Here is a 25,220-nt window from a genome sequence, read left to right as displayed (position 1 = left end):
TGAAAGAATGCATATTTTTATTTTCAATATTGAATAGGAAAGATGTCCTTCAACTGTCGATTTTATACAATTATACATGATTTTTTTTGGCAGGTTGGTACTCAAAATGAAAAACTACTGTCACCTTAAGGGAGTAATGGACGTAAAGCTATGATGTTTTAGATTACACACAACAAATAATGTTACAAATCTTACAATTGAGCAAGATTTGCTTTTTCAACTTGATATAAAGCAAAGTTAACTGCTGAGATGGGAGAAACCTGGACTGTAAAGCTACTTTGCACCTAGCTCCACGGAATTTGTATTCTCTCCACTCCAACAAGAATGCACAGGAGGTAATTGATATTCATCAGGTTTAAGTGCCAAAGCAAAATCAGGCAATGTTGGTGCTGTCTCCATGATTCTGCACACAAGTAATGACAGCATAAACTCCTATCCAAGCAATTTTACACTTATTTACTTAATTAAATCTAAGACACTGATAAATAATAGTGGGCAAGAAGAGGAAAAGAAACACATAAAGCACTTCACTATGAAGGAATTACAAAAAACATATAGGTCATAGACTCATAGTAACTGGAATCGAGACTTTATGTTGTACTTATGAGATGTTGCCAGTGCTCCTCTTAGAATATACTTCCTTTGTTCCAAATTAGATGACACGTTTATTTTACCACGTTTGCCAATGCAAAAATTCAATGGAAAATATCTTTAATTATACTATGATTAAATAAAAATTGAAAATTAAATTTTAATTAATAACATTGAAACGAATTTAACAAGATCTTACATGACTTTTTTCATATTAAAAAATCACAAATGTTAGTCAATGCAAAGTTTATAAATAGTTTCAAAAGTCAAAACATGTCATCAATATGGAACGAAGGAAGTAGTTAGTATCAAACCATATGACCCAGACAAAAGTACTTTCAACTAGAGTGAAATGTTCAAAATGTATTATCTTCAAGACAATTATAAATCCACAAGACAAACTGAAGATATATTCAAGCCATTTTGGCACTTGGTTAAAATTTGATGTCATTAGCTATTGCTCCCTTCATTCGATATAATAAACCGTTTACTCGTACAATCCTCGTTTAAAAGTCTAATTTACCCTTTGCACAAGTGTAAAGGAAGATGAATTCAAAAAAATAAATAAAAAGATAGTGGAGTTTGATTGTTTAATGGTTAATATAAAAAAAATACAATAGTAGGGTTTGGGTTTGAAGTGGGAAAAAAGAAAATAGAAAATACAATAGTGGATTATTAATAAATTAATCAATCAAAGCCTTAATCTCATAAGTGGGGTCGGCTACATGAACCAAATTTGATTATATCGTATAGTCATCGACAATATCTTCCTCCTCCATTCCTTACAATCTAATACTTCATCCTCATACAAATCCATATACTTCATATCCTTCCTAACTCCTTCCAACCAAGTCATTTTCGGTCTCCCCCTCCCTCGTTTAACCCCTCCATGGTCCCACTCTTCCATATTTCGTACCAGCGCACCCTCGGGTTTCCGTCTTACATGCCCAAACTAATGCAGACGATCTGCCACACCTACTTTCTTGCGAATAACCTCATTTCTGATGCTATCTCTTAAAGTTTTCCCGCACATCCACCTTAACATGCACATTTCGATAACCTCCAATATACACCATAGGGCAACATTGTTCTTATGGTAGTCCCGTAGAATTTTTCGTTCAACTGTAAGGGAATGTTTCGGTCACATAACACTCCCATTGTCACTCTCCATTTAAGCCGCCCCGATGTAATCCTATGGGCCACGACTTTATCAATGTCTGGGTAATTGACCTAAAATATTTAAAATATTCACTCATGGTCAAGTCCTTCCATCCAAACTCACGACATCATTGCTTGCTCCCCTATAAGTACCAAAGCGGCATACCATATATTCAGTCTTACTCCAACTTAGTTTAAAACCTCTAGATTCCAATCTTTGCCTCCATTACTCCAACTTAGCATTAACCCCATCTTTAGTTTCATCTACCAAAACGATATAATTCGTAAACAATATACACCATGGAACTTCATCTTGAATTGGTCTAGTTACTTTATCTAGAACCGTTGCAAAAAGAAAAGGGTTTAATACACACCCTTTTAGTGGATTATAAATGATTAAAATCTAATAAAGAAATCAATAAAGGTAAAATTTAGGGGCAAGGATCTTGGACGTAATGGTGCAATTATTAACTGATAGCCTAATGATATGATGTAGAGGACCACGTGAAATGAGGATGGATGCTAGTAATGGTGTAGAAGAGATATAAAAATGGTGGTTGGCGTTGTGGTGTTTCTCCGTAGGTATAATGGAGCTGGTGGAGGTGGCGGCCGTGGTGAAATTGGAGAAGATGGCTACCACGGTGAAAATTGGTTGTGAGCTGTGTAACGAGAGATAGGTAAGGGGGTATAGTTTTTTTTTTTTTTTTTAGGTTATATTAAGAAAGTGAGCGTAAATAAGGGAAAGTAACATATAAATTTGCCAAAAAAAAGTAATTAGACAAGTAAAAGAAAATTCCCAAGAACAAATAAAGGATAAGTAAAAAGAAACTTCCCAAAAAAGAATACAAGTCAAGTAAAAAAGAACAAAGTATAAATTATCATTCAATTAAAACTAATGAGCACTCTCCCTATCTTTTGGGAAAATAATTAAGTTAATATTTATACTTATGTTACTATACAAGAACATGCAACCTCAATTTCTAGCACGGATGTCTTACCACTAAGACATCACATTTTTCATGTTTACTTCTGCAAACAAAATATTAAATCACGGTGAATGACAATCTAAAAATTAAAATTTAATTTGGGAAGATTGAGCGTGTACAAAAAGTATAATTGCTAATAACATACATATAATAACCCGAGACATTGTCTGGCGAAATACTAGTTCATTATAAAACTATTAACCCAGAAGATCCTTAGGATGTTATTTGATGAAATAAAAAAAAAAATTGATAATTTTTTTTAATGTTTCAAATAAAATTGAAATGATTAAATATTTAAGAAAATAAATAACTAAAACTTCTTACCATTCCTCACCCTCTAATGAAGTAAATAAGCCTTTACCCTAAATGTATAGCTCCTCTTATCTTTCACATCCATAACTATAGCACACATATGTGTACTCTACTCCCGTCTCCCGATTAATCTTTCCACTTCTTTAGTCCTCGAAACCAACATGGAAAATTTCCATCACTCCAACACAATCACCCTCTTTCATCCCTCTCCTTGCCAACCTTTATGGATTTTGAGAGCGTGGCTCTTAAATTAGCATTGATTTAGTGTCCAAATCTAAAACTTATAATTTATTTGACGAAAAATGGCATGAAATGATTGAAGACTTATCTTCTTAGCAGTGTGGTTCCATTGTAATTGTATTGTCTTATGGATGCAAGAGGTCTTTGTACATGGTGATCTATCGTTTTTTATAGCACTGGCAGATTGTCTTTTTGCAAATAGTCCCTATTTCTATCATCCTAAAACATTGCTTTCATATGTTATGGTCAACACAAATTAGTAAATGATAACATTACACTCCTTTGAGTCTTTGACTAGCTAACTACCAACACCAGTAGAAGCAATTTGACTCTAAAGGGGTGTTTGGTTTGCATAATTTTTAAAATTAGGCATAGGTTTTACCCATTTAAACCCATACTTAAATGTTTGTTTACAAGAATTTTTACTTTTGAATTCATACCTCAACCAACAAGGTACGGGGATTAGAAAACCAAGGGGAAGATGGGTAAACCAAACACATGGTATTAAGAATCAAGTTCCAACCACATACTCATACTGCTTTGTGAACCAAACGTCCCCTAAAAGGAACTCAATCAAACAAACACCAAACTCTCATCTCCAAAGAGGGAATTACCACAAAAAAAAAAAAAAAAAAAAAAACATATGTGCACATCTTTAGACTAAAACCAAAGTAACAGGATGATTTGCATCCCATTGCGTATGGCTCCGCATAAAAACCAATAACAGAAGAAACGGGAAAATATATATACTATATAGGAAACAGACAACAAAGACCATTGTGTTCGACATTGCACAGCTATGAAAGCATACATGACATCTATAAATTAGAAATAAACTATTTGGTAAAAAAAAAAAAAAAAAAAAGGCTTACTTTTCATGTGTATACAAGTCCCGGTTGATCCGCACCTTGCTAGCCGTGTCTTTTGGAATTTTTTCTGACAGATATTTCATAGTCCCCCAAGATAATGTATTTCTGCATCAAAAAGGCCGATTTAGAGCTGCCTGATAAACTAAACAAGCACTTAATAAAACAACAAATAGAGGTAGATAACCACATTTTAAAATCCATTCTAACAAAGACATTACTTGACAAACATCCCTAGAGGGGTACAACGAGATTATATTACTACAAGAACTCAAAGACCTTTCCAATAGTAACAAGGAAGCAAGTTCTATACTCAATACAAACCCTTTCCATGTTAGAAGTGAGCGAAATTACAGCTTTCCATGAAACTAAAAGAAATATTAAAAACTAGATGCAATCATTCCAAGTCACTGTTTGATTATTGCACATCAGGGAATGGATCGGTGTGAGCTACAGGGACACGTATGTCAGAAATAATAGCTCACCCATGAAATAAAAATAAAAAATCTGCAGATGCAGTAATTCAAAGTCGCTGTTTGACATTTGCACATCGGGGAATGGATACCAATTGGGAATGCAAAAATCACAATTAAGATTTCATACTATAACATGTACAATTGGTATCATTAAAAGTGTCAGTTTCTAAAAAAGCCCTTAAACCCCAAAATTATTCTCAATCCTGTAAATAAAGCTTTTACTCCCTCCGTATTTTAATAAATAAACCAATTACCAAAGGCGGCCGTGTTTTAATAATTGTTACGCTTCCTTTTTTGGCACAAAAACTACATTTTAATATAATATCCCTCTCCTTTCATGGTTCCCACCCAAACCCACTACTAATTTTTTTTTTATTATTTCTTTGCTCTCACATTTATTACTTTTCAATAAACTATTAACCCCACTATTTTTCTTTTATAATTTTTTAATACTTTAACTACCCTACTTCACCTCTTATTTTATTTTAGTCAATTAAATTGCCTAAAACTATGTGTTGATCAAAGTGTAACACTTATTAACACACGAAAGGAGTACGATTTGATTAATAACGAAAGGTTGGTTCATATTCCTCCCATCCCACTAGCATTAAAAAATCAGATAGTCACTTAAGAAAGTAATAAAAAAAAGGAAAAATTGATTCTAATAATCCCACCTTTGGCCGGTTCGCTGTTAATAATTCCACCTTCAAATTATTATTTAATAATCGCACCTTTATGGGGGATCTTCTTCTATTGGTCCCTTATGACCGGTAACCTGAACATTGGGTAAATTTTTTTTAAAATTTTAAGTAACACGTGTCACTAAATAATTGGTCAAAAAAATGGTCAATTTTTTTCTTTTTTAAAAAAGAACCTAAATTATTATTTTTTAAAACACAGCCCTAAACGAACACCCTAAGGGTCCCTAACCCCAACCTCTGGCAGCCCCTCTTCCACCACCAAACCCCCATCCCCACCGCCGGAACCCCATTCCCACCCTTACCCAACAAAAACCGGCCCAATTCCAACCCGCACATCCACGAAAAACCATCGAAGCCCTTAATTTCAATGAATTAAAAAAAAAATCAATGAATCAATTTCAAGGGATGGCTTGAGGTTGAACTTGGGTAAGAGTTTCGGGAATTTTTGGTGGTTTTCGGCAGTTAGAGGGGATTTTCGGCGGTAAGAGGGGTTTCGGCGGTTGGGTGGGGTTTTTTTAGGCTGGTGACTGTGGTGGTTTCAGGGGTGGGATTCGGGTTAGGGGGAGATTTTGGGGGTTGCTTTTTGTCGACGGGGTGGTTTTCAGTAATGGGGTGTTCTGGCCGGCCATTTTCAGGGGTGTACGGATGAGGCTGGCCGGTTTTTGGTGGGGCTAAGGTAAGGAAAGGTTCACGGTGTGTGGGGGTGGCTGGTGGGTTTTGTTTATTTTTTTTCAGTTTTGTTTTTTATTTTTTATTTTTTCTGCTTTGTTTTTTATTTTTTCATTTTTTTTTTTCTTATGTTTTATTTTTCAAACAATTAAAAAACGACACATGGCATATTAACCTATCAAAACCGGTTACCACCGGGTGAGGACCAACAGAAGATCCCCTATAAAGGTGGGATTATTAAATAATAATCTAAAGGTGGGATTATTAACAGCTAAACGGCCAAAAGTGGGATTATTATAATCAATTTTTCCTAAAAAAAAATTTTGAAATAAAGCTTAAGAATCGAGCTATTGAATTGATAGATATATTTCACCATATAATCGAATCAATGTTTTAGAGTACCTTTAAGTGAACTTTAAAAGATCCTTTAATCAAACTATTTATCGATTGTTTCCATAGAGTACCAACCTTGGGCATGAATCAGTTCTGTAAATATAGTACAGCAATTCAATGCAGATCACTAACTACAGATTGAAATTTCATTTCACATGTGTATTAGCAATAGCAATTTTAGTTTTGAAGAAATTATTACAATTTTTAGACATCCAAAAGATAAATTACGCAATGAAAGCTTAGGTTGACCAAGTGCGGTATGTGTTCGGATTCCAGAAAAGTGTTGTACCTTCAAGGTAGAAATTGAAGCTACCAATATCATGTTTTTTAAGAGTTAAATACAAATATGGGGTCTAAGTTTTTAATCTTTTCACCTTTTGAGACCTATTTTTTTTCCTTCACTGTTTGAGACCTCATGTGCAAAATCCGGTCAACATTTAAGTAGGTTGGGTTAAAAACTTAGTCCCTTAGTTAAAAAAACATAGTCCCCTAAAAAGTTGGTAAAAAAAACATAGACCCCTACGTAAAAAACATAGACCCCTAAAAAGATGGTAAAAAAACATAGACCCCTACGTAAAAAACTTAGTCCCCTAAAAGCATATTCTAACTGATTTGATTGGCAGCCTTCAAAAATGAGACACGTGTGCGTGGGGAAGTGGAAGCGTGCGCGAGAAGCTTCGTTTCTTAGAGGGTGGTAAATAAGACGCATCGTTTGGGATTGGGAATGTGAAAGATTATTTATTTCTAGCGCCATTTCACTTCTTCCCCTGTTCTTCCAAACACTCGTTCTCTCTGCAATTTCTTGGTCCAATCTAGGCTTCCAAAAGCGGTAATTCACACTCGATTCTTCAACAAAATTGAGGTAAGCATGTTAAACTTGTGTTGTGGTTATTTTTTCAGTGGAATTACTTCGATTTTTAAAGTGTTTGTAATTAGGTTTTAGGGTTTTGAAAAAAAAAAATATTAGTTTCTTTCAATTATGGTTCGATTCTTTGAATGTGGTTGTTTATGTCTGGGTTATGTTTATTTGTTTGGTAATTGCTTGAATAGAGTGTATTTGTTCGATATAGTGTTGTTGGTTAGCGCTTTTGTTGCATCTGCAAACATAACCGTCATGTTGCCATTTTTGGTTCACGTTTTGGAGAAGATAATGGAGGCTTCATGGATCTCTGCATCTAATTGTATTTATACTCCTTGTATTACTTTCTCCAACGGCTAGTTTTTTGGATTTGTATCCGTTTTAAAAAAATTGTACCTAAATTCCTTCACGTTTTTTTGGTTTGGATAAGGTTTTTTTTTTGGATATTCAGCATTTATGAAGGGACTATGTTTTTAGGAAGGGATTATGTTTTTTTTTTTTTGCCAAAAATTAATGCTAAGGGACTAAGTTTTTCTCAGGAAAGGTGAGTTAACTTGCCGGATTCTTAACTATAGGTCCCAAAAGGTGACGAAGAAAAACTTAGGTCCCAAAAAGTGAAAAAATTATAAACTTAGACCCCAATTTTGTACTTAACTCTGTTTTTTTAACTCTTCTTTTCTTGGTGAAGCCCCAAATCCACATCAAACAGCACAAACAACAATTAAGCAAGAATACCTAACTGAAATATCAATACCTCCAACAAGATTCCAACAAGGCCATGAGCACCACCTAGATGGGACAGCAGAGTATGCATGGTATCAAAAAAGCTTCTCTCATGTTGAGGATAAAATAATTTGATTGCTACTTTCATTATGTATGGTTAGAAAAATGAACCTTGATTGTATTCGCTACTTTGCAACAAGGGTATCACAGTCAAAACAATAACATGTATGACAATTGAAAAATCAATTGATCTAAATCACTTTCTGATATGAAGGATTTTGGTGAGACTTTAGATTTTGTGTGTTATAAGTAGACCTAACCTCTATTAAATGGACACAAGTACAAATTCAAGTGTCGTAGTTCTCATGAAAATACGAGGACGTCATCTTAAATAGAACATAGGTATGAGAATACAAATGACGTAACTTTTTCATTTAAATAATCTTAACTTTCAATATCCATTATGAAATTAAAAGTCAAACTTTAGGTACATAGGATATGTTCTCTTCAACGGAAATTAGGTAAATAAGGTGTTAGCACTAACACTTGCTCCATTTTTTTTGGTTGACAAACTTGACACGTATTCTTTATGAGTAACCTTTTTATAGTTAACTCGTTTCTACTATGGGTAGTTTTACACTTAGGCCCCATTTGGTTTGATGTAAAATAATTCATGGAAAACAACTTTCCCTTAATTCCATTCTCCTTTGTTTAGCTTGTGAAGGGGTAGAAAACAATTTTCAGTGGTGGAAAATTGCATCCTTAATGGTGGAAAATATTTTATTTTACAATACTTGGGAAGCCACATTTTCTTCCCTCTTCCTTAACTCACTTTTACTTTCCTCTCATCAATCTTCACATTTTCACCTCCTATTTATAATTTTCTAACTTTTCTTGTAAGGAACCAAACAAAGGAAAATTAATTTGTAATTGAGGTTTTCCTTTGAAATATGTTTTTTGAAAACTAAATTTTCATTGAAAATGTTTTACATCAAACCAAACGGGGCTTAGCATTTACTACCCTTACTTAACCAAAATTAAATTCATCAAACAACCCACATTACTGCCTAATAGTCTAACCATACCAAGAACTCCATACAATCTAATCTATTAACAAACAAAGTTTAAAATGCATGCAATTCTTTTGACCATTTTACATATCAGATTGAGTTTCCATGCTACTACTTTGCACGTATTGACTTGCAAAAATTAACCACCTCCTTTATGTCACTACTTTCCATATATCATGTCCAACAATATTCTTGTAAATTTTGCCGGTCCCTATTAGAAAATCATTCCCTAGTTGTTCCATACACATAAATTCTAACTATGGTTTCCATTTAAGTTTTACTTCTTTTTAAAAGTGAATGGTAGTATACTAGCATATAAGAATGATTCCTCCACCTCACTTTAATTATATCACTTTACTATACGGTCAAAATCATCAAATGCTTACCGTTAATTCACATAAATTTACTCTTCTTGTGTTCTTATAGAATAATTCACAATATAATGATATAATCTTTGACAGTATCTACTATCAAATTATTTCAAAACCAGTAATTTAATCTATACATAGAAACGCAAAGTGTTAACTTCCAATCAAGCAAAATGAGAGGAAGTAACATTTTGTTTAGTAAACAGTCATAAATTACATCTAGTGTACATTCATTAGCTGCATACTGGTTTCAAGGGATTTCAAATTGCTACCTATTCTGGTTCATATGTAATACTCTCTATAGTTCACAGTGTATCTTGCTAGTATTAACTGTTTTTCACAACCAACACAAAGCTTTGAGATTCATATTAAATAAAAAAATAAAAAAATAAATAAAAAAAGTATTGCCAGACAAAATACACATTAAGTGCAGTTAGATAAAGAGCAAAGAGTGATGTTACAAAATGCATTACCTTGATTGAGGAGGAGCCATGTTGAATGCTTCACATGCCTTTTTACTTTCCTTAAGATATTCATCAGCTGCTTGCAAGGCAGCAATAGCCATCCCATGAGATTTCTCTGTGTTTCCCTCATCCAAAATGAGTCCGTGATAATAATAAGCAGCAGCCTGCAAGAAGTTGGACAAAGACTAAGAAAGAAATCATGTACTGTGAACATGACAAATAGAAGCATACAAAATAACTCGGTAACATCCAAGAAACACAGATACACAACTACTGTATTTTTTTTTTTTTTTTTTTTTTTTTTTGAAACAAAATACACAACTTATTTGAACGTTCAGCCAAATTCTAATAATACCCCTAGAGTATTGTAAAATATTTTTTAGATTTTCTAAATATAAAATATTTCCACAAGTTAACCTACTTCTATTTTCAATTTCTCATAAATTTATACTCCTATATCTGTTATTTTCAATTACCTTATTAACACTGTTACTTTTTTTTTATGGTTCAACTTGTTTACATATATACCCTTTTACTTTATCATTACCCTTTTTTATTATTTTCAATTACCTTATCCATTTTTTCCATGTTACTTTATCATTATACCCTTTTACCCCACAATATATATACCTTTACATAATCTCTCGCTTACTTTATCTTACACCCACCACCGTTTTACACTCTCTTTTACTTTATCTTACACTCACCTACCTTTTTACACACTAATAAAGCTGTTTTGTTCCATAAACTATCCTGAGAAGAAGCAACTCCATTGACAATATGCCGATTCCGCTCCAGCCATATTGTCTATAAGATAAGACAAGATTGGATTTGACCTCAGCTTTTTTTATGACATGTTTACAATCACTTTAAGGGGGATTTGACAGAGGTATCTTCTACAACACATGTACTGTCACTTTAAGGCTAGTCGAATTTGTTATGAAAGTTATGTTACTTGGATACAAGTACTCATGTCCGACACGAGTTACATGCCCAAATGTCCAACTCGGCTATTTTCAAAAAAATATTCCATGATTTGAACTAAAATGAAGTTTTTGAGTGTCCTACCAACGTCCGACATGGCACATGGGTACTTGAAGTCAAATGAAAAGTCCGAGTAACATAGTGAGGAAAAAAAATTAAGGTTAAAGCTTATTAATTTATAAATGAGTCAAAAATAAATATTCATCTGAGTTATCCAAACTTATATTACTTAAGCTCGGGTACCCAAATCTAACCTTGTCCATGTGTCTAATTTAGCTATTTTGGAAAAAAGAAAAAAAAAAAAAAAAACATTCATGATTTTGGTCTAAAGTGAATGGTCCAAGTATCCTACCTATGTTCGAGTGTTAAGAATCAGACTTGTGTATCTAAGGTAAATGAAGAGTCCGAGTAACATAGTCTTTTATAGTATCTCTAATGAGAAATTTATGAGTGGGGAAAAAAGAGAGCCTCACATGAGTTAAAGTAGTAAATTGAGTTTTTTTTTTTTTGGAATAATTGACTTTTGGTACCTCAAAAATGGGGCCTGTTGACTTTTGGTACCCTTCTAAATATTTTTTTTTTTTGATACCTATCAAAGTCACAAAATATAGATTTTGGTACCACTTAACAGAATCCGTTAGGGTTCCGTTAAGTGGGACACATTATCTAATTAATTAATAATTTAATTTGTTTATAATAAAAAAAATAAAAACAAAAGCCGGCCACTGCACCCCTCCCCATCAGCCACCCTTCCCCCTCCCTCCTCCCTGTGCGGCTGCCGGTGTCCAAACGCTTCCCCGGCACCCACCGGCGACCCCACCCCCTCCCTTTCCCTCCTCCAATTTCAGCCGCAACAGCAGCAAAATAGCAACTAGGAAATTCGAGTTTTCCCCAGAAAAACAGCAGCAACACAATTCATATATTTTTAGATAAAGGAAAGCATGTTTTGGTTAGGTAGATTACGCCAGGTCATAAAAAATGAAAAAATAAAAAAACAAAATTCAAAGTGGTGTCAATCTTAAGCCAGGTCATATGAAAGGTTTCTGATTAAAGTACCACATATTATTTTGGGTAGGTAGATTAGTAAACATCTTCACAAAGCAAATGTGGAGCATGTTTTGTAGATTACAATGATAGGAATTTAAAAGTAATCTATGAGGAAGTCTCATACCCATGCCTATGGCAATGGAACTACAACCACAAATAATTTTAAAGTATATGTTTCATTACCATTTAATACCACCACTAAAGCAATGTCATAAATGTATTACCATTCAATATCACCACTAAAGCAATAGTACAAATGCTTTTAGATAAAGGAAAGTACGGTACTTACCTTACATAATTGCATATAAATTCCTTTCCATTAACCCTACATATTACCAATACAAAATGTGTATGAAGAGAAGTTTATATCAGGTGTTGATGTCCGCTGTTTAGATGGTCAGAATGTGCAACACATTCTTTGCATGAGCCCAGAATGCAGGTTAGGGTACAAGATATGCAACTAAGATATGTGACTGTGAGCATGCCTGGTGGGGATTATAAGCAACAGAATGAGTTGGGCAAGACTTTCACAGCACACAAAAGAGTCAAGTTTGAATACATATAGCCAACAACTTAAGTATACATTTGCTGGATTAGCACTAGACGGAGCCAAAACATCAAATCCTTGATATTTCAAGTGATAGTGAAACATTAAATTAGGGTGGAGCCGTGGTCCGTGGAAGCATTTAATACTATGATACCTCAACACAAGAAACTTAGCAAGGCTATCTATGTAAATTCCTTACGCAACTAAAACACTAGGAGTTCCCAAGAAGCATCTTTAAAGACCTAAGAAACATTTAAAATAAAGTAAATGTGATTTAGAAAAATGCATAAGGGGGAACTTTAACACCGTGAATATGAATGGACTAAGAAGTCTATGCCTGACCAACCACTTCAAAATATCACATTAAAATTAAAGGGTTGCCAATCAGATCGTGTCAGTAAAGGCCCAATCAATCAATGGGCAATCAGACATATGCTATTCTCGGATAAATATGGCAATCAGACATATGCTACTTTCGGATAAATATGGCAATCCTTTAATCCACAATAGGGACTTCGGCAAGTAGAAATTGCATAAAATTATGAGAAATCATCAAAATAGCAAGATAATAAATCACAATAACAACAAATATAGAAAAGAACCTTGATTTTATACCTTAGCTTCAACATACTTCCACTTAACAAAGAGTTGATGCTTTTCACCCCATCCATTAGATAATGGCAAATTCATTATGTTATCTTGTGCCTGCACAAACCGTAGCAATAGAACAAGCAACTGTTAAACTAAATGAATTTGTTTAAACAAATATAAACTGCCATTTACTCATGTTCAAAAGAAACTAAAATTATGATCCGAATGGCACGGGTAACATAATCATTGCAATGTTAGTTTGATTGTAATAAAATACTTCCTTTGTGTTTTATTTAGTTGCATCACATTTATAAGTGCTGATTCCTAGAAAATTTTTGGAGTAGAGAGAAAAAATAAAGAGGGCCCATGTGATAGGAGAGAGATAGAAAGAATTTATTAATTAAAAGGGAAAGTGATGCATCTAAATTGAAACTTCCATTTTTAGAAAGTGATGCGTCTAATAAAAAACGAAGGAAGTTACAAAAAATAAATAAATAAATAAATAATTCAAGCTCACTAATTCAATATATTTGTAGGTAAAAATCAGCAGAAGGCCATCTATGAATAAGCTTGATTACTTAGCAAGCAAAGATCGAGCAAGTCCCAGTGATTCTTTTTTTACTAGCTGAACTTCAAGAATGCCTGATAGAAAGTTAATGCTCATGTTAGCTAAATGAGTTCACACATGAAAAAATATATTCTTGGTTTTAGAAAGGGAGTTTTCACGAGATACCTTGTACCTCCACCAATTTCACACAAGCAAAAATTTATGACATGTTAAATTCTTTATGTAAATAACGTCAATGGGGACATGTGAAGAGTAGTTTATGAATTACATAGAAGTAAAATGTAAACTGAAATTTTCCTGTTTTAAAATTAATAATCCCTCCATCCCACATTTATTATGACATTCATAATGGTAAATAATTTTAGACGATAAGTTGCTTGGTTATCAATTGTTAAATTATTAGAAAAGTAAATGTGAAAGGAGATAGTGCGGTATTATTTAATGAAAAATTAGAAATGACATTAAATAGTGGGACATTTTTATTGCCTTTGTTAAGAATTAGTTGCAACTTTGAAATATTTAATCTCACAAATAATGCCCAAAGTTACAACTAATACTCAATGGAGGTAATATATTGAATGTAAAAGATCGTGACCGCTTAATAATGCAAAGTGAGAGGAAATAAATAATAGTGGGACCTTTCCTAATTCAAATTAGATTAAAAAGGAAAGTGTAAAAACTAATTTTGGATGATATGAGGTTTATTTTAATGTATATTTTCAAAATAACAAAAAAAAAAAAAATTATATATATATATATATATATATATATATATATATATATATATATATATACATATACTTTCTCCGTTCTCAAATTAGTTGCAACAATTGGAGTTTCACGCATCTCGACGCACTACTTTAACCTTTAATATCTTCAATTATCTACAACTAAAAATAATAAAAAGCTAATATTACGAAAGTACAATCGAGACAAATATAACAAGACTCCACTTTACTATATTTTTCCTTGCATAAAAATTATAATAAATTGCCACATGATATTGAGTGAATAATGTAAAAACCTAATTTTTTGCAATTATTAAAGAACAAAAGAATGTAAGTAAAGTGTGTAGTACAGTACTGTGGAATTGATCATTGGCAATAGTTGAGATAATTAAAAATAAACCTTAGATTTGATTATTGTAGCTAAATCGGCAATAGTTGAGATTATTAAAGTGTATTTAAACTTAGAACTAAAAGAGATATCGAACATGCCCTTAGTATAAGGATAATTATTTGGGCGAGGTTTTAGGTGTACATAACCAGCTTTGCAAAACTTTGATTTTTTAACTTATGAAACTTTGTAAAGTTATTATATACTATCAATCTTCTCTTTTTACTTACAGTAGTTTATTCTTTAGTTAATCTCTAGTTTTACATAATTGAAAAAAAAAAAATCAAAAACATGTTTAACTATTCTAATTATGCTTAATCTAGCTAGCTTTTCTTGAGTAGTGTTGATTGCTTCTTTTGATTACAGAGTATTGCTGAATAAAAAAGGAATGTAACAGGAATTGTTGATTGTTTTAGGGAAAGTGAGAAAATATAATGAGGTTAGAGAGGTATTAGTGATTTATAAGTAATTAAAAAAAGTTACTGGATGGACCCTACCACAATATAATAAAGGATTTTGCTAATGCACTAGAATTTGGATGAAATGAGGGTTATATAGGATGGAGGGAGTACCAAATATTATATTAATTTATGAGGTAAAACCTATTACTGATTATCTTAAGGCATATTACTCATACTCCCTCCGTCCCCAAATGATAGTCCCTTAAGAGGGCAAATTTTAGTCCCAAAATGTTCACCCCATTTGCTTTTTCCAACATCAATTAATATTAATTTTTTACCAAAATTCCCTCCAATTTGCAATAATATTTGTGCAAATTTAACTATCCCGTGTAAATTTTCTTTTCCGATGTACTTTTATTACTTTCTCTCTCAACTTTTTTGCATACCCAATGTCAATTTACTTTTTCAATGTACTTTTACTTTTCTTATTTGTGTTTATTAATTCCCGTGAAAAATGCCCATAAGGGACTATCAATAGGGGACGGAGGGAGTAAAAATTATCTTCCTCCATTCCTTAAGTTCAAGAAAAGGATGTAAGAGAGTTTGAAAGTGGGTCCTTTTTTGCCTTCTAGGGAAGGAGATTGAGGTTCTGAAAATAAATTGTATCCGAAAAGTGGGGCAAAAGAGGGTAGAAAGGAAAATTCTAAATAATAAATTGAAAGTAAGTAGAACTTCATGAAACGGATGGAAATTGAAAGCGGGAAGAACTTTAAGAAACTCAGAAAGTAAGCGTTAGTTAAGTCTACTTAATATAAAAATAAAAAAATATAAAAAAAAATAAATAAAAAAGCTATAAAGGTTAAACATTAAAGTCTTACGAAGAGAGATTTAAATCACTTTCTCTATATTCATATTCCATGATTAGAAGTTTCAAATTCATTACAACATTTCCTTCTATGTGGTTCCTCTCTCTTTTTATCACATGGGGTCACTCTTTTAATATCGCTACATATCACTCCTCATAACATGGGCTGCTCATTATTTCATCCCTTGTAGGAAGGTGGTCCACATACCTGTTGCCAGTATTTCACCATTTCACATGCAAGCCTTCTCTTAACAGCAAGTGTAGCTTTGGCGCTATCAATTGCCATTCCCAGTTGGATATCTACACCCTGAATTCATCATTAACTTAAATTCAGATTAAAAAAAAAATAGATAAAGTTGCTCCTCTTTGATCTATAAGACTCCAATGTCTAGCATAACTCTACAATTTTGTGTATTAAACATGTAGTTCAAAATCAAAGATCACGCATTGTTATTTTGACAAGGTGCAAGCATTGTGCACCCATGTGCACCAGCTAAAACTAAGTTGCATTTCTTTACAAAACAAATAATTATTGAATAAAAACACCTTAGTTCTTCATTAGGACAATGCAATAAGAGATTCAATCCATATAAACCCCACTTCCCCCTTTTAAGCTCCTATATCAACAAGGTTGTCAAGAAAGTACCTCTTAGGTCTAACTAGTCTAGGCATCCTACATCAAACCAAAAATTTAATACAAAAAAAAAACAAAGGGAATACAAATGGACCACAACGAAATTACGCCCTTAATACATTGCCTAAAGTAGTACAATAGACCTATTCAAATTTTAACTATTAATTCTCTAGCCCAATAAGGAAACACCCCAAGTCCTCAACCATATATGACTAGCACTTCAATTGAAATAATTGATTGCAACACTTGCTTTTCTCATCCATTTCTAATTAATTGTAGCACTTCTCTGTTTTGTAAAGCTGAACTAATATATTAGTATTTGGAATTTTTTTACCACCTAAAAATTACCCGATATTGGCTTTTCCCACCTAATCTTTTCTTTTTAATTTTATTTTACCACCAAAAAAAAACCAAAAATTGTTTTCTTCCATTAAATCTAATGGAATTAAAAAATTTATTTGATTTTCGTGTCAAAAACATGGTTTCTTCAGGTTTTGGGGTTCATTTTAGCCCAAAAGGGTAGACTTGATGTCCAAATTGACAAAAAAATTATCAGAAGTGCCTCATTTTGCATGTTTCACGCAAAAAAGAGAGGCATTTTCGATAATTTTTTTGTCAATTTGGACCTCAAATCGGACCCTACAGGACCAAAATGAGTTTGGCACAAAAATTGAAAAACAAAATTACAGCGTTACATTTAACAGATTTCATGGCCGGTGGTGAAAACCAATTTTTAGATTTTTGTGGTAGTAAATCAATCAAAGCCTTAATCCCATAAGTGGGATCGGCTTTTTGTGGTAGTAAAATAAAACAAAAAAAAAAAGAGTAGGTGGTAAAAGCCAATATAGGGTTTTTTTTGTGGTAAAAATCAAAATAACCTCATTATTTCTCTCTCCTAATAACCCCACTTGAACTACAAAATAATAATCTCTATCTCCCACCATCCTCACTTGCGCTACTACTTTATTAATATCTTCCCCATTAACAACTAAGTATACCCCCCCCCCTCTTTATATTATTATTTTCCCACTTTAGTCCCCCATATAGTTTTCTTTGTATGCTATTATGGAAAATTTGCAATAAAACAGAGTAAATAAAATTAATACTGCATAACTTTTACTAATGTCTTGCGGAATTGGAACAAAGCAACTAGACATTCTGTAATAAACCAATCAAATAATCAATCAAAGCCTTATTATGTAATAGACAAATAATCTGATTTTTTTTTTTTTTTTTTTTTATATAATTGAATAGGAAGAAATAATAAAGATGGAAGCTTACATACTGATTGACAATGGCAAAAAGGTTACAAAATAATAGGTTTAATACCTTTAAGCTATTACTCTCAAAAGCCATAACTCTCTAAGGTTTTCCTTCAATACAAATTTCTGCCTACCTTCTCAATACCTCTCTTCCATTTTAATATTTACATTCTGTATCACTAGGATGATTCTAGACTTTGCTTTTATCTCATGTGCACAGTTGGCATCTCTAGGTTCATAGCATATTTATCTTATGTACTACAGTCGATTATTACTAACATACAAAACTACCAATAATACCCTTTCCTTAAGTCGGTTCATTACACATTCCCTGTGTATTCAATTTCAACAGCATAGTCATACTATTCAACAGCCAAATAATATAGATTATGATGATCAAAAAGCATATCAACGATAAATGGTGAAAAGTCAGATTTACAAAATTTCAATCTAATATCATCTTTCTAGTCATCTACCTGATATTCCCGCCCATCAAATTTTATATACAAGAATTATCTAATGCATCACGGTTGAAAGATGATAATAAAAGGATCAAATCAACTCAAAGAGACAATTATTTTTAGAGAATTCTCTTTCATTTATGTAAGATGTATTTTTACTACAAAAATTTGTATACTACATATCCAAGAGAGAGGAAGTGTGAACAAAAAGATGTGTTTGCGTATCTTTATATGTGTATGTAGGAGTGTCTGTGTATACTTGCAATAGAAATTTGCATACTATGTATCCAAGAGAGAGGAAGTGTAAACACAAAGATGTGTTTGCATATCTTTATATGTGTATGTAGGAGTTTCAGTCTATACTTGCAATAGTTGCAACACACACATAAAACCATAGTTGTCTCTCTTCTAACAAGCATTTATGTTAGATAAGCCTTCACAAGTACAAATGAGTAGTCAATTCAATGAAAAAATAGATTACACATTTGAAGGTGTAGAAAAAAGGAAAGCAATGCTCTTTTTGGGATGAGGGTGTAAATTATTAAGCACATGAAGTAAATAAATTAGAAGATACAACTACCTGGCCCAATGCCTGCAAGGACAGAGCCCGTATAACTCCTTCAGCTAGGTCTACTGGTAAATTTCTCCTATAATCAAGGATGATAGATAGTGAGCATTGTGACAAAACCTACCCTTCATTACAATTAGAATTTAGAGACCATGATGCAAAAGTATGTGATTCCAAACCTCATTTCAGCTGAAAGCTGCGGAAAAACATGGCGCACAGCACAATCAAGGTATCCGGCTGCCTTCAAGAAGATATCAACAGAAGCACGCCTGCTTTCTGTATGAATAGGACAACAATACTAATGAACAATGATGAAAAAAAACCTATTTGAGGTCTCAAATACATGTAAGAATATCCAATTAATGATAAATAAACATGCAAGATTAAAAAATTATATTGTTGCACATAACTAAGATTCCACATAAGAGTAGTACACCCTGTGTACCTCCCAAGTTTAATAGTCATATTATCTATTTTAGATGCCCTGAGATTGTTGTCAAGTTCCCAACAATTATAAAGTAAAGCATTCAATACAAAACTAAATGAGTATTAGTACCAAGCATTTAATGTACTAGCTGTAACTCACTCTTATTATCATTTTTTCACTTTTGACTTTCCGACCATAGTCTTATGTTTTGGAAAGGAAAATATCAAGTAGTGGTGTTTTGTTATAAGAATCTGATCTTTTCACACTTCCACTCCCTGTATTCCTTTTTATTCATTACGTTTGGTGTCGTGCACGCAAATTAACGAATAATTATATTAGAAATACTTTCTTTTTTTTAATATAAATTGATAGATTATACGTTAATGATTACTATGATTAAAGAGGAGCCTGGAGAGATGCAACAACTGGATGAATTATTAATAAAAAAATTAAACATTGATTTCAACGAGTATAATGACGGGCACATATTTGTTTGAAAATATAGAGACATAATTAAAATTTTTGAAAGTTGATATTAGAAAACGTAAAGAATAAGGGGAACGCTCAAAACAGAATACATAAAGAACGAAATGAAAGAAGAGAAAAACTTTTTTAAATTCTTTTTGACATTTGACTTCCCGACTCCACTGTTTCTTTTTCATATCCTCATATTATTTCGGCGATAATTTAACTATATATTTTAAAATTTTGAAATTGTAAGTGTAGATCATATATCGTTGGTTACAAGTCTTACAACTTTTAATGAAACACCTAATCAATATACTTCCTTTGTTTTATTTACTTGCAACACTTCTCAATTCACATTTGCCCGGACATTATGTGATTGGACAATACCTCTAGTAACCAATATGTTAAATTTAGAAAAATTTGAATTTTATGAAATTATAATCAAGGCAAATCAAAGAAGATCCCACCTGAGCATATTTTTCCTTAACTATAAATTAGTAAAGCTGGTCGATGTGGAGTATATGAATAATACATAAGTAAAAGTGTTTCAAGTAAAAAACGAAGTATATTTCAATACACTTGATTTAAATAACACACACAAAAATACTATAATACCATATTCGTATCACAGCCACCGTGACCCGGTCCTTATGTTACTCGGACTCGAATAACCATGTCCTGATACGTACTTAAGTGTGAGCAACTTCATGATAAACACTTTCCCAGTTTTTGTCTATAATAAAATGTCCAAGTATCCTACTCATGCCCAAGTGTCAAGGGTCTAACATAAGTACATGAGGTGAAATGAAAAGTCAAAACATAGCCAATCCACAGTGAACACTATGTAACTTGGACTCGAATACCCATATCTTGATACAAATTTAAGTTTTCGATTCAGCAATTTCATAAAAAACACTTTCTGGATTGTTGTCTTAAATAAAGTGTCCAAGTATCCTACTCATGTCCAAGTTACAAGGGACCAACACGAGTAATCGAGAAGAAATGAAGAGTTGAAACAAAGCCAATTCACAATGAACACTATGTTACTTGGACTCGAATAACCATGTCCCAATAAAAATTTAAGGGTCTCATTCAGCAATTTCAAAAAAAAACTCCTTCACGGCTTTTGTCTAAAATGAAGATCCAATTATCATACTCATGTCCAAGTGACAAGAGTCCAACACGAGTACTTCAAGAGAAATGAAGTGTCGAAACATAGCCAATCTACAATGAACACATCATTTCTGTTCCCACGACAACATAACCATTCCCTAGATTGTGACCAAAACACAATATTAGGGAGTGGCAAAGCCATTGCCACAATAAAATTCTAAGAAAAATCCAGCTCTAACTGTACTTATTGGAAAGATCTTGGGCATTGGTAGTCATTAGTTCATGAACATTTGCCTTGGTATATGTTTCCAATTTCAGTATTTAGATTTGAGTAGTAAAAAATGGAGAAGTAGTGAAAAGTGACCAACCATGATTGCAATTATACATAAAGACCACCATGATCGTTTTTACGCAGCTATTTTGAGTTTCTTGAATAAAAGACTCAATCTTCAAACCTTCCTTGGATTTTAATAAGTTTATTATACGATTATGGTTGTATGTGCTCGTTTTTCCTCGAGTTAAAGAATAAAAGGCTAGGTTGAGAGGCGATACTTGAAGGCTCGGTTTAAGAATCAAAGTTTAGCACAACGGCAATGTTTAACAAACCATAAACACAAGCTAAGCTCACGATTTTCATAAGATAATCAAAACTCAAATCTCTACGGAAAACGTTACAACCTAAAGCCCTTTATATAGGCAAAATTAAGTATGGAACTTTCTAAAAACAAAAGATAAACTAATTTTAAAACTAAATCTATCATAATAAAAGATAGATAACTACTAAATATTATCTATAATAACCACCCAAAGGATAACTATTATTAACAAAAGATATAATTTTAATGGCTCTTCTACGTATCCTCTAGATATGCATCATACTGCCCCTCTTGAAAAAAACTTGTCCCAAGTTTAAGCAAGTCATGGAACCAAGATATCATCCAAATCAATCGAACATGAACCAAAAGATTACGTCTAGTCCATCCAGTCACAACATATAATGCACCACAATGTTCAATCGAATGAGCCAAGAACATAATTGATGACATACCTTTGTCAATGCAATTAAAATTATTGAAATCATCCTTGAAAATATTTGCATCCCAATTATCACAATCAAAGGAACTTATACTTTTTTATTCCAACTTACATACCACAAATGTAACCTCCTCGTCAATGAAACTAGACTAATATACACTTTTGTGCTCCATAATTTCTTTTTCTTCTACTAGTTGTTCATGAGATTGCTCTAAAATTGGATTTGTAAGATTATCACTCGGTAAAGATACTCAACAACAATAGGTTGCTCTACTTTCTCTCTCTCACAAGACATGTCTTGTAAACCATATCTCTCATCACACCTTTGGAAACGTGCATCAATTATGTCCAAACACTCATTGAATTTCTTTATTTCATCCATAAATGCTTCAAATAAACTTTGATTTTCCATGATAAAGTGGATGAGAAAACACAAAATCAGTCCAGAAAACTGATCGAAAGTGTAAGGACCAAAACCCTATCAAAACATCTCAAAAATAACTAAAAGTTTGCGAAATAGCAGTAGTAGCAGCCACACAAAGATGATGCGTATTTAAGCAGCTTATTTTGAGTTTCTTGAAAAAAAGAAACAATCTTTAAACCTTCCTTGGATTTTAATAAGTTTATTATACGATTATGGTTGTATGTATTCGTTTTTCTTAAAGAATTTTTTGTGACACAATGATAGAACTCCCTAGGCTCGGTTCAAGAATCAAAGTTTAGCACAACGGCAATGTTTAACAAATCATAAACACATGCTAAGCTCACGTTTTTCATATGATAATCAAAACTCAAATCTCTACTGAAAACGTTACAACCTAAAGCCCTTTATATAGGAAAAATAAACTGTGGAACTTTCTAAAAACAAAAGATAAACTAATTTTAAAACTAAATCTATCATAATATAAGATAGATAACTACTAAATATTATCTATAATAACCACCCAAAGGATAACTATTATTAACAAAAGATATAATTTTAATGGCTCTTCTACGTATTCTCTAGATATGCATCACACCACCTCTCCATAATCACAACATAAAGGATGCCCTAATTGTGCATTTAAATAGTGTAGTATGGAGAAAAAAGAAGGGAAGAGAAAGTGAGATTTATCATCCGTTAATTGGATAGGAGTGGAGAAAAAGGAGCGTTAAAGGGAAGAGAAAAGAATAGAACGATTAGCAAACAAAACCTTCAAATGTTGAAAAGATTTAAAGGGGAATGCAAGCTCACTTTTTCCTTCCCCTCATCTCCCTTTCTTTTTCTCTATCCTGCCGACCATCTTTTTCCTTCTCTAGTAGCTACTCAAACATAGTTTAAATAAAACAAACAAGGGTTTTGGAATCCACAACTTGTATACTAGAATGTCAAAATTTTCCTATAGGTTCCACAAAACCACTACAAAAATCTTCTTGGATTTCTTTCTCTTCTTTAAATCTCAAAATGATCTTCACATCTCCTAGACTTGGCATTTGGATATCTCCTCTTTCAAATAGGAAAATAAAAGGAAATCGTTCTTTCCTCACAAATCTTACCATCAAGAGAGACCACGTCCACCATTGTTCTAACTACTATGAACTTAGGAATCTGGGTTTGCCTACCTGGCCACTGGCCCATCAAAAAGCAGGTTTTGTAACCTGTTTGTAGTACGTAATAAATGAGAATTACATTTTCTTACACTAACTATTGACCTCAATATTTTAGGCCAGTGTAAATATTCACCTCAGCTTCGAAACATCAATTACTCAGAACAAGGAAGCAGCGACTTAAATTAACATCAGGAGGGCAAAGGAATTGATAACTATAATATCACCAGCCCAATATCTTGAAACATACTAAAACACAAATAGTTAAAAGTGATATGGCAGTCTACTTCATAAACTGAAACATGAAATCTATGCCTACCATCTGAAACCTTTGGCTGATAGCCATCAGCAGATATTCTGGGAAGAAGTAATAGGTTGGCTTGTGATAATGATAGCATAGCCATCAAATGTAGGACAGACGATACCTCATACCAAGCATTAGACATGGCAGTTTCCTGAAACTTGGAAAACAGGAATTAGTAGCTAAACTTCCTAATAAAAGCATACCATAGGCTAACAAAAAAAAAATTAAAATCATAACATAAATGGATAATGAAACTCAACCTCGGCAACATCCTCCTGATTAACCCAAGCAAATTGTATCTTGTGTTGTAAAGGACTTCCTGAGAAAATAATGAAATGGCAAAAGTTGAATACGTCTAAATCAAGCATAATTATTCATACAAAATGATACGATGCTTACCATCTTTAACTAAACCCAGAAGAACTGGCAAATAATCTTCAAGGGCTTGCTGAAGATCAGCCAAAGTCGAACCTCCTGAATACAAGCAAAGGTTGTATGTTGAAAGTGTGAGACTACTTTAATTCGCAATCCACAAAGCATAAAAATTGTAACTTCCATTCCAACAATCAACTAACCGTGTTGGGTAGCAGATTTTCTTCTTGATCTCGTGACTGTAAGAGCTTCATGGCCAACCATCACAACAATTTGGGTTCTAAGAGCAGACAAACGATCGACAACAGTTTTAGGTACATGATCACTAAGGCACTGAGAGAAATCTACAGGTTTAGGAATTCGAAGTCCGGGTACGAACACCGAGACTTCCCCAATATTGCTCGGCCGTCTTCTATTCCCACCGCGCTCCTTTGGTGTTGATGCAAAACACCCCATATCCTAAATAGTTACAAAATATCAAATACAAGCTATACCACAGTAATTATAGCATTTCAGTAATCAAACTATAATCAATCAACCATAGTGTATAGAAGAACCCTAAATTCAATTGAATCAATGATTAAGACTAGATTGTGAAACTGATAACCGATGAGAAAGAAATATATCTTACTTAAGCTTCAATGGAGTAGAGAAAAGCTCACAAGCTGCTTCAACGGAGAATTCAGAGTAGCTTCAACGGAGAATAGCCGCTTCAATGGAGGAAAGAGACAGAGAGGGGTGCACGTGAAAGCTCCAATATCCTTTTAATTCACTCTTTTTTTTTTTCTTTTTTTTTTTTTTTGTTTTGGGAAATGATATCTTTGATCCACTTTCAGCAACATAATAACTCTACGAGTAAAGCCAGCAATTTGTTGTGCCTGTGGCAAACTTTCCTAGCATCTTGTCAAAAGATAAATAAAAATAAAAACAAAAAAATTTCCAACACATATTAAAGTTGAATATAGCCACCAATTAGACGTTGGTGTAGTGGTGA

The 25,220-nt window shown here is 32.9% G+C and overlaps 1 protein-coding gene across 1 annotated transcript; it reads right to left on the bottom strand.

Annotated features, from left to right (window-relative positions):
- Positions 1-25,031, bottom strand: LOC145576577 (uncharacterized). The gene is made up of 12 exons (XM_081634309.1): positions 24,858-25,031; positions 24,430-24,685; positions 24,254-24,328; positions 24,115-24,173; positions 23,870-24,005; positions 19,100-19,196; positions 18,933-18,999; positions 16,204-16,302; positions 13,070-13,159; positions 9,886-10,040; positions 4,160-4,261; positions 1-403 (listed from the first exon to the last, which is right to left on the bottom strand). Exons 2-12 carry the CDS (start codon positions 24,680-24,682, stop codon positions 274-276), a joined length of 1,263 nt encoding a protein of 420 aa, XP_081490435.1. The 5' UTR covers positions 24,683-24,685; positions 24,858-25,031; the 3' UTR covers positions 1-273.
- Between the last annotated feature and the right edge of the window lie 189 nt (positions 25,032-25,220).

Source organism: Chenopodium album, chromosome 13 (genome assembly GCF_948465745.1).
Source record: "Chenopodium album chromosome 13, dcCheAlbu1.1, whole genome shotgun sequence".
NCBI classification, from domain to species: Eukaryota; Viridiplantae; Streptophyta; class Magnoliopsida; order Caryophyllales; family Amaranthaceae; genus Chenopodium; species Chenopodium album.
Note: the sequence above shows the minus strand (reverse complement) of the source record. Positions and strands in the feature narration are given on the sequence as shown.